General features: G+C 45.7%; 1 protein-coding gene across 3 annotated transcripts in view; it reads left to right on the plus strand.

Moving 5' to 3' along the window:
* Positions 1 to 15,624, plus strand: part of LOC149322577 (formin-like protein 3) — a 159,908-nt gene that overhangs the window by 103,791 nt on the left and 40,493 nt on the right. For 2 of the 3 annotated variants that reach the window (XM_089480137.1, XM_089480147.1), the window contains exons 5-8: positions 1,152 to 1,235; positions 2,503 to 2,655; positions 4,875 to 4,983; positions 7,672 to 7,748. In XM_089480137.1, coding sequence (XP_089336263.1) covers positions 1,152 to 1,235; positions 2,503 to 2,655; positions 4,875 to 4,983; positions 7,672 to 7,748 — 423 coding nt within the window. The remainder of the gene's footprint in view (positions 1 to 1,151; positions 1,236 to 2,502; positions 2,656 to 4,874; positions 4,984 to 7,671; positions 7,749 to 15,624) is intronic. The other variant, XM_089480157.1, reaches the window with a different exon arrangement.

The raw sequence follows: 15,624 nt of genomic DNA on the forward strand, positions 1-15,624 counted from the left end.
TACCCCTCAGCAAGGAGTCCCCCACTACGACCACACGCCTCCTCCGAGGCTTAGCAGCGACTGTTCCCTCGGGTGGGACTCTCGGGCTCCCCTGCTCTGTCCCTGAAGTCTGTCCATGCTGCTCTTCTTCATCCTCCTTGATAAGGGAAAGAGCTTCGAATCGATTCTCTAGCTGCAAGCTCCCCGAACAATTCCTTCTTGGCTTACTTCTCTTTGTGACATTCCTCCAGCTGTCTGCCTCCTCTGTTTGGCAAGTGACCTCTTCCACCCTAGCATCTTCCTCTGCGTGGTACTCATCCAAGATGGTTAGTTCTATTGTGTCCAGGAAATCCTCTTGTTCCCTAATATGCTGAAGTGTGGCTACTCTGGACTCCAGCTGCTGCACTTTCTCCTCCAAGAGTGCTACCAACTTGCACTTGGTGCATGTGAAGTTCTCCACTTCTGTAGGCAAGAAGAGAAACATCCCACAAGAGTTGCAGGTGACTGCAGCAGATCCCTCGTTGTCCATACTGCAAAGTCTTTAGTAATGAGTATAACAGTCAATCTAGTGGGAATACTTCTTTAAAGGAATGTACTGGCTGCTATCTTACACTTAAAGGGAAGGTTCTGTTTCAATATCTGATTCTAACCTGATGCCACTTGAGCAGAGTTGTTGAGTTAAAGAAAATGAAAATTCCGGACTGTTCTGGAAGGCTCTGGAAGTTGGTATATAAAGCTAGTCTGCTAGCTCCGCCCCCTTGTGACTCACAGATGTGACTCACAGAAGCTCCGCCCCTTCAGCAACAAGCACACGGTCTCAAGCACACGGTCTCAAAATGGCTGCCAAGCAGCTCCTCTTCTTCTCCTCTCTCTGGCCGGACTGTTCTGGAAGGCTCTGGAAGTTGGTATATAAAGCTAGTCTGCTAGCTCCGCCCCCTTGTGACTCACAGATGTGACTCACAGAAGCTCCTCCCCTTCAGCAACAAGCACACGGTCTCAAGCACACGGTCTCAAAATGGCTGCCAAGCAGCTCCTCTCCTTCTCCTCTCTCTGGCCGGACTGTTATTTTTAATGTAAACAAAGTTATATGCTAATCTACTAAGTTATGTGATAATGTACAAATCTTGTTGTCTTTGAGTAATAAAGCATAATGTTTGTTCTTTCTTTTGCAGATGGGTACGGGAGTTTCTTAATGATGAAAACAAAGGCTTGGATGTGCTGGTGGATTATCTTTCCTTTGCTCAATGTGCAGTGATGTAAGTTTCTACATTTTCTCCACAGTGTCCTAGATTGTCTTGCCTTTTCTGCACTGTTTAATCCTTGTGCAGAAATGAAGTGCTGGGCACAGTGTAGGTGCTGTATAAATGTAAAACAGTGTCAGTGAGATTTATAAGAAATAATGATAATACTTCTTACAAATATTGTAACTGTGTTGTGTTTACAATCGCTTTTTAGGGTTGCTTATTTAGGACTTGGTTTTATGCAAGGGATATTAACTTCATTCAGATACTCAGGCCAGCAGAAGTGTCCAGATGGTGGTGTTTTCAGTGTTTTGCCATTTTAGGTCTCTGGCTGGTGACCATATCTTTTGATTAACCTCCTTTCTTCAAATCATGCAGCAGTCATCAGCTCAGCTGCTTGGAGTTTTTGTGGAGATGGTCAAATCTGCAGTTGCCAGTTGCATCTAAAGATTTCTGAAACATGTTGGACCTTAATTAATTTTTGACACTCCTGAGAACCATTTGTCTTCTGTTCTTTTCCATGTTTTATGCCTTTGTCTTTTGGTTTTGTGTTGGCCCTGCAAAGAGACTCCTGGGAAGATCTTAATAATCAAGGGCAGAGGTTCATGTGCAATGAGGGCTGTTGCTAAAGTACCTCGGTCCTGATTTGCACTGATAGTAAAAACAAAGTTTGAACTGGTCTTGTAAATAGTCTGAGAGCCAATGTAGTTGCTTTAAAACCTGACAGGTGCAAAAAGCAGTATAGAAATTACTTCTGATGAAGTACCCCCTTGGACAATAAGTTCCTCTTTTAACAAGGAACTCTGACCACAACTAGTCCAGAGATCTTTCGCAAAACAGTGACTCTATCCAGGATTCACATGGTCTTCTTGGGGTATATCCTGGGAATCAAGCTCTCATCTGGATGCACCTTAGTGCAAATACCATATGTAAGCAAACACTCATAGCTGCAGACCAGGTTATGCAGATTTAGTTGTTCAGAGGATCTTGTCTAGCACAGTGCAGATTGTACTGTTCATTGTGCATCAGTGTACATCAGAGGTAAAGCTGGCCTAGCACTTAGTGCTGGCAAAGAAAATGCACCTAGACTCCTTGTTCCATCCTGAGTTGCTTTGTGCTAAGATTCTGCTTTGGTAGGAAGATTTGAGTCTCTGTTGTGTGCCATGCTGCTGGCTTGAGACTAAAGCTGTCCCCCCTCCATTGCTGGGAACCCAAAGCTTGAACCCTCTGTGCAGCTTCTGCTCTAAAGCTTCTCTGTGTGTGTGGTGTGTCTGCCCTTTAGGTTTGATTTTGAGGGTCTGGAAAGTGGCGAGGATGGAGCGCTAGAGAAGCTGAAATCCTGGAGCAGGTCCATAGAGGATCTGCAGCACCCCAGCACCCTGTCCGCTCCCTACGCCAACAGCCTTGCTCGCTCTGCGCGTCAGTCTGCTCTCCGGTATGTATCTCTGTCTGGCTGTGTCTTCTAGTCTGTACCCTTTTTGGATGTGCCATTGGTTGTAGTAATAACCCTTCTCCCCAACTCCTGCTTTCTGCCCTCCAGGGGATGCCATGTGCTGATCTCTTCACCCCACTCCCATCCTTCCCCCCTAGAGGCTCTTCTGGAGGTAGCTGGCCATGTCTTCTCTGTGCTCCAGGCCTTGCCCTTTTGCCATGCTCTCTTTTGCCTGTCTTTGCTGGGTCTCCTGTTCTCTCTCTTTCTCTATCCTTGTGACCTGGGTAAGTATATCTGTACTGTGTAGTGAACTATGTACACTCCTAGGCTAGCATAAGAGGCCTCTGGGCATGAAACTGAGGCTAGGAAGGCTTCCAAGAAACACATCAAGCACTGATGTGTGAAGGTAAGCAGGTGGTCACAAAAGGCCGGTAGGAATGAGGAGCCCAAGGGTTGCTTAGTCCCAATAAGGAAGGTGGTGAAGGGAGAAGCCTGGGCAGAGTCAGCCAGCTTTATGAAACCAAGGAGAATGAGACCACTAGGCCTCTTGTATCACATGGCCCTGGCTGAGCGAGTAGGAGGAGGTGGAGGTTTTTCACTTAGGCAGGAGATCTTTCTGGAAAACTACCATAATGGTGGAAGGAGACAAGCACTGTGGGTCCCCTGGCCTGGAATCCTCACAGTCAGTGGAGGCTGACAGCTTCCAAGGCAGTGGGGTGTGTGTGAATCTATTCTAGGTTGTAGCTTTTAGGTTTTCTAAACTTAGTTTCTAAGGCTGCATCTGCATTACAGAACTATTGACACCACATTAACTGTCATGGCTCCATCCTGTATAATCATGGGCTTTTGTAAATTGTTGTGGCTCCAGACCTCTCTGGGAGAGAAGGCTAAATATCTCATAAAATTACAAATACCAGAATTCCATAACATTTAACGATGGCAGTTAAAGTGGTGTCAACCTGGATTATTTCAGCAGTGCAGATTCAGCCTAGGTTGTCTGTTTTTAGGATTTTAAAAAAGGTTTTAAGAACAATACAAAGTGATGAGCCCTGTCTTCCAAATAGGCTCAGCCCCTTACATAGCTCCCTTAAAGTCTGGACTAAAACTCAGAGCAAATTCACTGCTTATTGACACAGGACTTTGAGATACCTCACACCGGACAGCCAAGGCCTTTAAGAAGCGCTGGGAAAAATACCATTGTTGGACTAAAACTTCCAGAATTCCCCAGCCAGTCTGGCCAGTAGTAGTGCTGACTAGAAGATTCTTTGAGTTGCATCCAAAAGGTCACATCTGGAGAGCATTGGGTTGGGGAAGGTTAGCTTGAAGGCTAATCATTTGCTTTCATAGGTGAAATAATTAGAGGTTTTTTTAAAAAAACCAATGGAACCCCAGCTTTGCATCCTTTGCACATATTCTTTAGGAGCGGAGCTCTCTTCTCTCTGTCTCATCTTTGAGCCTTTCAGCTCTCTCACATACGTACCTAGATAGTGCTATAGATACATGATAACAAACCTTTTTGCTTTCCCCGGAAATGAAAGTTTTAGTCCCTGTTGGGGTGCATTTTCCACCAATAAAGATCTCTTTTACTTCAAAACTTATAAAATATTTCTTTGTTTTTGTTTTGGCTTCAGGAGATGAAAGCTGAAATGATCTGTCTGAATGGGGAGAGGAAAGTCTGTGTGTATATGATTTGACAGCTAAAAAATCCCCTCACAATATCCATGACTCCTGGAAGTTACTCTAAAAATGTGCAGAGCCTGCTGAATTAGTGTGAGGGTGCTTCCAGGCAAAGTTTTTAATGTCCAAATGCCTTGGGTTTTTTTTTTTTTTAAACTGAATACTACAGAAGGGTCCAAAGACATCTTCCATTTGTCATGCATCTGTATTTTCCCACTCCTCCTTTCATCTTTTTTCATACTGGGGGAAAAATACCGTAAAGAAGGAAAGGCAGACTAGCTACACAATGTTTTTTGACCAGAAGTTCTAGCATCTGGAAGCATCAGTAGGCTCAAAAAAAGAAAGCCAGTGAGCATTGCTGTCTTCCTTTTGCCAAAGAGCCATGCTGATCTTGGGTAAATCTTTGCCAGAAACTGGTGGTTTTAATTACAACTCTCCCTTCTTGTTCTTAGCTGTGGCTGTGACCTCATCATTGGCAGAGGGCATAATTCCTCTTTGGCCTTTTCTCCAGCCTATTACTAAATGCAAAGATCTCTTTTTGCCAGATACACCACCCTTCCTAGCAGGAAAGCCCTGAAGAACTCGCGGCTGGTGAGCCAGAAGGATGATGTCCACGTGTGCATCCTGTGCTTACGGGCCATCATGAATTACCAGGTAAGATAATGTTGGCAGTGTCCGAAAATCAAACCTTAACAAATGAGACCAAATTCTTCCGTGGCAGGGTCAATTGCTAAAAATGCCAGTTTGTATTGATTAGAGCCTGGGGAAGTTTTGGATTTCCAGAGACCCCCAGCCAGCACAGAATTCTTGGAGTTGTAGTTCTTACTAAAGTTAACTTGCAGCCTGGACTGCATCCAAAGGGCCTAAAGTAGAGAACAGCAATATAACACAAATATAGATAGACTTGTGCATCAACAGCTTGAAAAGACTTGGAATGATAGCCATGGAGGAACTAGATAAGGTCCTCAAGTGTAAAGACATATTAAATTCCAAAGTCAGAATCATCCAGGCCATAGTTTTCCCGTTATCTATCTGTGGGTGTGAAAACTTGATGGTGAAGAAAGCTGACATTAAGAAAATAAGCTGAATTGAATTCTGATGGAGAAGAGTTCTATGGATATCATGAAGAAATGAATGGGTCTTAGAAGAAATCAAGTCTGAATTTTCACTAGAAGCAAAGATGACTAAACTGAGGCTGTCATACTTTGGACATATCATGAGATGAGGTGGCTTATTGGAGAAGAAGATAATGCTGGGTAAAGTGAAAGGCAGTAGGAAAAGAGGAAGTCTGCATTACAGGTGGATTGATTTAATCAAAGAAGCCATGGTCCTGCGTTTGTAAGACCTAAGGAAGGACAGTTGATGACTGGAGCTTTTGGAGGTTTCTCATTCATAGGGCATTCATAAGTCAGAATCAACTTGATAACAAATAGTAATAACAAAAATAGGGGTTGGAGGACATCAGAGATATAACACTGCCTTAGAGGCTTGAGCAAACATTTTCAGTCATGAGGTCTAGAAACCTGCTCCATTTTTTAATACAGCATTTTCAGAATAATCTTTTTATCACAAAAGAGACAAAATTGGTTTGTTTTTATTTACTGGTATATAGTCAGTTCATTATATTAACATCTACAATACTTCAAATTAAGCAGTTTTCAGAGAGGTGGCTGTGCTAGTGAGTTGCACACACACTCTGATATTTAAGCTGACATGTTTATACAGGGTAATAGTAAGTAAGTAAGTAACTAATAAAATTTATTCGGTCATTGACCAGTATAAAAACAAAATCACACAAGCAACATATCAATATAACAATAACAAATTAAAATATAAACTGATGGTAGACTGTATGTGTACAGTATCAAACAGTTCTTTCTACATGGTAATAAAATGACCATTTGACAGTTGACAGTTGAGGGCGCAGTTTACAAACAATATAACAAAATTTAGCCACCTTAAGGGATACTGTAGAATCATTGTTGTCCAATAGGAGGCGTAAATAAAAGGAGTCAGTTTTGCCTGGGAATTTACTCAGTAGTGGGCTAATCAGTTGGTGACGAATGTCTCTATAGAATTGACAATAAAGGAAAACATGCTCATTGGTTTCAACAGCGCCCGAGCCACATGGGCAAAAATGGATTTCAAAAGGTGCTTTTTTTAAATCTACCTTCCAACATGGCCGTGGGCAACACATTGAAACGTGCCAGAGTTAGAGCCCTTCTAAACTTCAGGAGGGTAACATGGAACAGATATGGAGCTGGGGAGGGGACCAAAACTTGAGCACTGAACATGACATATTTTGAAAGGGAAGTGGAGTCCATGTATCTTTCTGCTTCTAGGATTTTTTGTTTAATAGTAGATTTAGCTGTATCGGCGTCGAGCTTTAAAATTTCATTTTTATTGAGACCAAGCTCATTTAATTTCTTAAGAAGGGAAATTTCCCAAGAGGATTTAAAGGAATCCAGGAAAATTAAATTTGTCAGACCTCCAGAAGTTTTATGCAATTTTTGCCAGTATACTAATCCACAGACTAGATTCTATTTTAATAGTCCCAGCCTCCCTTCTAAGAACAGCATTCGAAACACAATGGGCAACCTGAAAGATTCTCCTAAGGAACTTAGTTTGCGCACGTTCAATTACATTTATGTTACTATATGGTCCCAATTGGGCTCCGTATAGCAATTGAGGGCGAACCTTGGCATTAAACAGTTTGATTGCGGCCGGAATAAACTGAGCACCTTTAGTGAAAAAAAATCTTAAAATAGCCGTTATAGTTCTTTGGGCATTACTAATGACAAGTTCTGAATGGGCTGTTCTCCTACCAGAGGTATGAAATACAATCCCTAGATATTTGAAAGTCTTAACCTGCTCTATGTGTTGTCTTACTATATTTGATTAATATCTATATTCCCCCACTTCAAGGCTGTCTAAGATAGAAAGTGTATGGAACAAGCTTAATTCTTTTGCTAAAGATTTGATGTTTGTTTATATAGGGTTTGTAGTAACATTTCCTTTCATTTCCTTGCTTGTTTGCTTCCTTGCTCTCCTGCTCCTCATTTTTCACTATGCTTTTGTGTGTTAATTTATAAATCTCTGCTCTGTTTATGTGCAAAGCTCTGTTTTGTTTATGTGTAAATATCTTGTTTTGTGTGTGCTCTTTGAGATTTGTTTAATAACATGTTTATCTGAAGAAAAGCCAGGTTGTTTGATCTGTTGTACAACTGTACAGATGTAGTTATGTGTAAGGGATCCTTCTTGGGTTGCTAAATCAGTGGGTCAAGAGACTTTGCTGTTTTTTAAAAATCGCTAACCCAGCTATGAATTTCTTTCCCCTTTCAGTATGGATTCAATCTGGTCATGTCACATCCCCATGCTGTTAATGAGATTGCCCTCAGCTTGAATAATAAGAACCCCAGGTAAGTTGACTGTGTGCTTAGGTATCCCCACAGAAGTGTGGATTCCATGATCTCTAAAGGTAGTTTGCTGGTGGTCCCATTTCACAACCCTTAAGATTTGTTACAGACTGGATTCCAACAGTATTGCAAATTTAAGCCTGTTTCAAGACTCTCTGGCTCTTATTAGTCTTCTTCTACCCAAGAATTTTGAGGAATTTAGTTCTATGATGAGCCTAGGAATTCACAAGATTCTCAAAATACATTATCCATGATTTTTTATGTGAGGAATCCATGGCTGGAGACAAACTATAGGCCCTATCTAGACGGGCCTTTGCGGCGCCCCCATCACGTGCTAGGGGTTGGCCGAGGGCACACTGCCCATACTGGCCTCACCACTAGCACGTGACGAGGGTGTCAAAATGGTGGCGCCCTATACACACGGACACTTAGCGTCCACACGTCACACCCCCATAAGGATGTCACAATTGCGCCATTGGCGCACTGCACATCCAACTTCCTTCCTCGAAGAGGACCAGCCCTCCCTTCAGCCACCATCTTGAAGGGGAGAGAGGCAGGCGAGCTCCAACTGCCTTCCTCGAAGAGGACCAGCCCTCCCTTCAGCCACCATCTGGGAGAGAGAGGCAGGCGAGCTCCACCAGGCCTGCCTGGAAGAAGCAGAGCCCTCCCTCCGGTCCATCTGCCTTGGTCCAGGCCTCAGAGGGAGAGAAGAATGCTGGACCTGATCCCCTCCCCCCTCACCATTCCCTTCTCCTTTTGTGTCATGTCTTTTAGATTGTAAGCCTGCGGGCAGGGAACTGTCTGATTAAAAATGATAAATGTAAGCCGCCCTGATAGCCATTAGGGCTGAAGGGCGGGATATAAATACCTAAATAAATAAAAAAAAATAAAAAATCCTTATGGCGCTGCAGAAAGAACCTGCTTTTTCTGGGTTCTTTTTGCTGCGCAAGGGAGCCACACGGTTTGTCCACTGTGGTTCCCTCGCGCAGCAAAACAAGGCGTGGGCAGACTGCCCTTTTTGGGTAGTCTGTATAGCGCCATAGTTTTTATTAGGTAAATTGAAAGTGATTTGAAAGAAAGCATCATTTTCCATATGGTACATGTTAATTTCTTTTATCCCATTGTTTTTCAAACACTTGCAAATGTGTATAGCTGTAATGAAAGCGAGATAAGTTTAAACCCCATTACAGGGATCCCTGTTTTCAAATTGCTTTCAACTCTGGGGGGGAAAACCCAACAAGGCTTGTATCCAGCTAGTGAATCTGTTTCAAACAGGTTTTAATTAATACAACAGATGTCCACTTGGACAAGTTTCTCCTGTTTCCTTTCATTGTTTCATCTAGCTGAAATCTCTGCATAATAGAGTCAGAAATATTGCCTGGTCCATGTGGTTGATATAAAAGGCATTAATCACCTGCAGCATCCAAATCTGTCATTTCAAAGTTACTGTTTTATATCTTTTGCAATAAATGATGAATGGGCCACTAGTGCTTGGCACTAAATTAAGAATGACTACACAGAGAGAGAGAATGAGGAAGGGAGGGAGCGAAAGAACACAAAACAAGCAAATTACTGAGCCATCTCCCCAGGGTCTCTTGGTATGCTTTGCAAAAGAATGTTTATCATGTGAATAGCAAAATATAAGTTCTCTATATCCTAGGAAATGTTTCTTCTCGCAGAGCTGTTTTTGATTTGTATATTGTTATTGGCTCTCCCTCACCATCAGGATACTAAGGACTTTATCACACTAGGCTTGAAAAATGGGATCAGAGCAGGAAAGCAGCATCTGTGGCTCTACCTTTTCACATGATGCCATATCTGTCCAGTCGCTGGTCTGTTCTCCATCCACTGCTGGAGCGCTCCTTCTCATTGATGGGCAAAACCCATCAATGCTTTCCAGTAACACTGCTTTTCCAGTATTGATCCATGTGTGATAGGTTCCCCCTGAAACATTTCCAATATGCAGGCAGTTACTTGGTGTGAATGGGCATGAATAGGCAAGCCCAGCTCCACCAGGGCTAGCCTGAAGAAGAAGAGCCCTCCCTCCAGTCCATCTGCCTTGGTCCAGGCCTCAGAGGGAGAGAATAACCACTGGACCTCATTCCCTTTCCCACCACCATTCCTTCTCCTTTTGTGTCGTGTCTTTTAGATTGTAAGCCTGAGGGCAGGAAACGGTCTAATTAAAAATAATAATTGTAAGCCGCTCTGATAGCCTTTAGGGCTGAAGGGCGGGGTATAAATATCATAAATAAATAAAAATAAATAAATGATTATACACCTCTCCCCTCCCCTCACTATTCTCATGCAGGCTGCTTTTCTTTTCTTTTCTTTTTTGGGTTTAGCAAAATTGTGCTAAAAATAAAAGTAAGTAAAAATACAGACTGAAAGGCATGTTGGGGAGGAGTTAGGGCAGGGAAGCAGGGTAATGGGGGCTGGTGTGAAGAAGGCAGAGGCAAAGACAGAAGCTGCACCATCTCACTTTTGAAGAGTTGTGTGATAATGATTGTTCCCAAGCTGGTATGCTTGCATTTGTTAGATTAATGGGATTTTGTGGTGCCTTACGAGCCTAGGATATAGTTGTAATTCAGCATTTCAGAACTAAGCACATAATAGCAGACTGGAGCTTTTCTAGATCAAGCCAAGGCCCAAAACAGATGAGCAGGAAAGAGCACCTTCCAGCTGCTTTGGGGGCGAGGTGTGCAGACGACGCATGCCCCCAGAGCAGCTGGAAGCATCATGGAGAGTGCACCCAGCTGGGAATAGTCAGTACAAAAAGGAGTGGGGACAGTCTGCTCTTTGCTGGTGTCCTATTTGGGACTGTGGCGGCAGCCCAGCTCAGGAATGGGACCATGTGATTGTTGATCCAGGCGGGAACAGCCTCTGGCCACTCTTTTTGCTCTATCTGCATGACCTCCAAGAGTCCACATAATTAAACATTTTGTATTCAAAAGAATTTGGGAAAGTTCCTTTTCAGACTACAGCTCCTAGGATACCCAAACTAGTGTGGATAGTCCTGCTGGTGGTGGAATTCTGGGAAATGTAGTCCAAAAAAGTAGTGTTTCCAAATTCTGGTGTTCAACCAAATGCCTCTGGGCACTCCCAAGATCTTGTGTTGTTTCATCTTGGTGTTTGGTAGTCAGGGTGAATTTTCTCTGGAAGGGCCATTTATTTATCATGGCAACCAGAAGTCTGATGAACCATAAATGTATCTTTTAAAAAGACATACACGTCTAACTTGGAGGCCATCATTGCCTAGACCTTGGAAAGGGTTCTTCTTAAGATTCGCATGGTCATTATTCAGAAAACCTCCTCCCAGGGTGTCGGAGGTGCGCAACTGTGCACCGCCCCGGGAGTGCCGCCCACGGACTGGAAAGGGCACCGCTGCGGGACTCTGTTTTGGCTGGCCTTGGCGTTTTTCGGCAGCCGGGAGAGGGCTCTTTAAGGGACATCTGGGGGGAAGGCAAGGAGGAGGCTCACCAGGTGAGAGCGGTGTGCATAAAGCCGGGCGTCCGGACCTTCCTGCCACGCCCCCTCCGCCTCCTCGCCGGACACCGCCGCCAGAGCCGCGCTTCTGCCGGGCGGCCTCCTCCCGGGGTGTCGGAGGTGCGCAACTGCGCACCGCCCCGGGAGTGCCGCCCACGGACTGGAAAGGGCACCGCTGCGGGACTCCGCAGCGCTACCACCGCGCAGCTGCGCAACAGCGCAGCTCTTATTGGGCTTAGGGAGGGTCGGGTTAGCCTTAGAGCAGAGGATGCCTGAGGTGGCTAACCTCTGCTCTCTGAACTGCTGGAGAAGGGTGGGGGGAGGTTATGGATGTGGGGGATGCATGGGCTGGGGAGGAAGGGGATAACATCGCTACGAGCGGAGCTCCCATTGAGGTTGTGTGGGGCAGGGGGAGGTATGGCGGTGGGAGAAGGGACTTGCGTTCCAGGGGAAGGCGAGATCGATGCGTCATATCTATCTCTCCTTCCTGTCCCCCTCCCAACCTAAGGGACCTGAGGGTCACTCCAACCATGCCACAAACCCTGTCGTTGCTCCTGTGCAATGCCAGATCGATCAACAACAAGTCCCACATCCTCCACGATCTGCTGGAGGACCAAAGTTGCGATCTGGCTTGCATTACCGAGACCTGGCTTGGGCCTGAAGGGGATGCTGTGTGGGCTCAGGCCCTGCCTGCCTGGTTCTCGGTGAAGGACCAGCCCAGGTTAGGTGGGCGGGGTGTGTGTGGCCTTGATACATAAGAACACCGTGTCCCTCACCAGGAAACACATCCGACAGACGTCCTATATCGAGTGTATTTACCTGACCCTAAAAGCGAGGGACAGTCTAGGGATTCTGTTGGTGTATCGGCCACCCCGTGCACTAACGGACTCCCTTAACGAGCTGACACAGCTGGTCGCTGAACTGATGCTGGAGACGCCCAGGCTACTTGTCCTGGGCGACTTCAACATCTCCCTCACGGCCAGCTATGTTCCACCCGGTGCAGCTCGCGAATTCATGGATACCATGGCGGCCATGGGCCTGTCCCAGCTGATTTCGGGTCCCACGCATTGTGCGGGTAATACTCTTGATTTGGTCTTCTGCTCGGGTGCGGAAAATCCGTGGGTGGAAATAACCAATATTTCCCCCCTGCCATGGACGGATCACTTCCTGGTAGAGGCAAAAATCAAGGTCGCTACCCAGATCCCTCCCGGGGGTGGTGGACCTATTAGGATGGTCCACCCTCGAAGGCTGATGGAACCCAAAAGGTTCCAGGAAGCCCTAGAGGGACACATGGTTGGTAGTGACGGCGACTCTGTTGATGCCCTGACTGGTATTTGGAATACCGGTCTCTCGAGGGCTATATACAGTATCGCTCCCAAGCGCCCTCTCAGACCCGCTTCCAAACGTAAGCCCTGGTATACGGAAGATCTCCGGGCAAGGAAGCGGGAACTGCAACGGCTAGAGAACCGTTGGCGGAAACACCTTCGCTTAGACGACAAGACTCTCCTAGACCAACTGTTAGAGGACTACGGAGAGGCGATACGAGCAGCTAAGAATTCGTTCTATGGTGCTCGTATCGCGTCCGCGGAGTCGCGTCCAGCAGAGTTGTTCAGGGTAGTCAGGGAGCTAACTCAGCTCCCTCCTGCCCCGAACCAGATCCTTGAACCTTCTAAGGCCTGCTGTGACCAATTTAATAACTTCTTCGCGGATAAAACCTCTTGGATAAGCGAAGGTCTTAACGCCGACATTCAAGCAGAACCTAGGGTAGAGGCATCCAGAGCCTCCGTGGACTTTGTTAAACTGGATCGGTTTGAGTTGGTAAGTACCGATGATGTGGACAAGATCCTCGGAAGTGTTCGGAAGACGACCTGCTCTCTCGATCCCTGTCCCTCGTGGCTAGCGGCCCAGGGGGGACCGGCTGTGACTTTACTGTTACGCCGGATTATTAATACATCTTTGAGGGAAGGGCAATTTCCATCTGCTCTTAAATTGGCCATTGTAAAACTTTTATTAAAAAAGCCCTCCCTCGACCCCCTGGTACATAATGATTATCGGCCAGTTTCACTGCTGCCATTTTTGGGGAAGGTGATCGAGAGGGCGGTTGCAATCCAGCTTCAGGCGGTCTTGGATGAAACGGATTATCTGGACCCATTTCAAACTGGCTTTCGGGCGGGTTACGGGGTTGAGACGGCCATGGTCGCCTTGGTCGATGATCTCCGTCTGGGCATCGACAGGGGAAGCGTGTCCCTGTTGGTGCTCTTGGACATCTCAGCGGCTTTCGATACCATAGACCATGGTATCCTTCTGGGGCGCCTGGCAGAGGTGGGTATCGGGGGCACTGCGCTCCAGTGGTTCCGGTCCTACCTCTCTGGGAGGTCCCAGATGGTGCAGCTGGGAGACGTGTGCTCCGATGAGAGGGCCCTTAAAACTGGGGTCCCTCAAGGAGCCATTCTGTCTCCCATGCTATTTAACATTTACATGAAACCGCTGGGAGAGATCATCCGGAGACATGGGGCGCGGGGTTATCAGTACGCTGATGATACCCAAATAATTTTCTCTATGTCTCCGACTGATGCAGTTACTGAGGATGGCGTCTCTCCTCTCGTGGCCTGTCTGGAGTCAGTAATGGGCTGGATGAGGGAAAACCGACTCAAGCTGAATCCAGAGAAAACGGAGGTACTCGTGATAGGTTCCCCTGGCCCAGGAATGGCGGTGGTTCCACCTGTCCTGAACGGGGTCACGCTCCCTGTGAAGGACTCCGTGCGCAGTCTGGGGGTGCTTCTTGACTCGTCCCTTCGCCTGACTGCTCAGGTGAATGCGGCGGTCAAGAGCACCTGTCATCAGCTTCGGCTTATTCGCCAGCTGCGCCCATACCTGGCCCAGAGGGACCTTGAAACTGTGGTACATGCTCTGGTAACCTCGAGACTGGATTTCTGCAACGCACTCTACATGGGGCAACCCTTATACCAAACCCGGAAGCTACAAAAGGTACAAAACATGGCAGCCAGGCTGGTCACTGGTACCTCCAGGGCCAGCCACATTACACCGGTGTTAAAAGATCTGCATTGGCTGCCGATTCGCTTCCGGGCACAATATAAGGTGTTGGTGATGACCTATGAAGCCCTAAATGGCTTGGTCCCAGGATACCTGAAGGACCGCCTCTCCCCATACATTCCGTCCCGCACCCTCAGAACATCTGGGCAGCAACTACTTAGGGTTCCCGGGGCTAGGCTTGTCTCCACTACTAGGATGACATTCTCCATCGCCGCCCCGGCCCTCTGGAATACGCTGCCCATAGAGCTCCGCTCGGCCACCTCTCTGGCCCAATTTAGAAGGGATCTAAAGACCTTCCTCTTCTGTATTGCATTCCCCGACTAAAGTCCAATGGGCCTCCTTCCTCTTCACTGGCAAGGGGATTGGCTAATTCGGGGCTTTTCTGTTTTTTATTGAAGTTGTATGTATTGATGTTTTTATCATTGTTTTAACCTGTTGTTAACCGCCCTGATCTGTTGGAAGGGCGGTATATAAATAAAATATTATTATTATTATTATTATTATTATTATTATTAACTTTTCCAAGCTCTGACATCACTCCACGTTGTGATAGATAGTAAATTCCACAAGTAAAAAAACGATGAACTTGGGCTTTCTAAATGCTATTGAATTCCAAATCTCATCAGCTCCAGGCAGAAGATACTAGTTTGTGTGGGCAGCTTCCATCAGCAGGCCTCAACTACTCACCAGGTCATGGCCAAAGTACATGGTACTGTAGAGTGTGACTTCCATGGTTAGGGTTATTAGTTGACACCTCTGTGTCCTGGACCAAAAACAAAATAAGGCAGTAACAGTCTTCCATCTGAAGCAAAGTCACAAAAATAGCATAATGGGTAGGAGGTGTGACAATTGCTACAGTTTTTAGTGAAATAACCCATTTACTATTTCCTGAAACAATTTATGGAATGAAGCACATTTTTCTTTCAGTTTTAAAAATTTGCAGAATTTTGCAGTTCTTAACTGCAGACGTGTACACAAATTTGGGTTGCAAATGTTTATTTCTTACGCTCATGCAGGGGCAAATAATTGCAGTAATTTTCTGTAGGTGAAAACAAGCATTCCTCTGCAGTATTCTCTCCATATTTAAGCATCCTGAAATGCTGCAGAGGAATTATTCTGCATAGAAAAACACTTGGGGTGTTTTGTTTTGGTTTTTTGTTTTTGTTTTTTGCAGAAAAATATGTTTTCTGTGCAGAAAAATTTGCAGAAAAAAATGTTCTGTGTAGAGAAATTATTCCTGCACAAAGAATAGTGTTTTCTGTACAGAAAACAGGAGGCATGGAGCGGACAGGTTTTTGTGGAAAGAAAAAGCCATGTGTTCTTCTAGGCAGAACAATTCAAC

The sequence above is a fragment of the Sceloporus occidentalis genome, unplaced genomic scaffold (assembly GCF_023333645.1).
Source record: "Sceloporus occidentalis isolate IW3139 unplaced genomic scaffold, rSceOcc1.0.p SCAF_1, whole genome shotgun sequence".
NCBI classification, from domain to species: domain Eukaryota; kingdom Metazoa; phylum Chordata; class Lepidosauria; order Squamata; family Phrynosomatidae; genus Sceloporus; species Sceloporus occidentalis.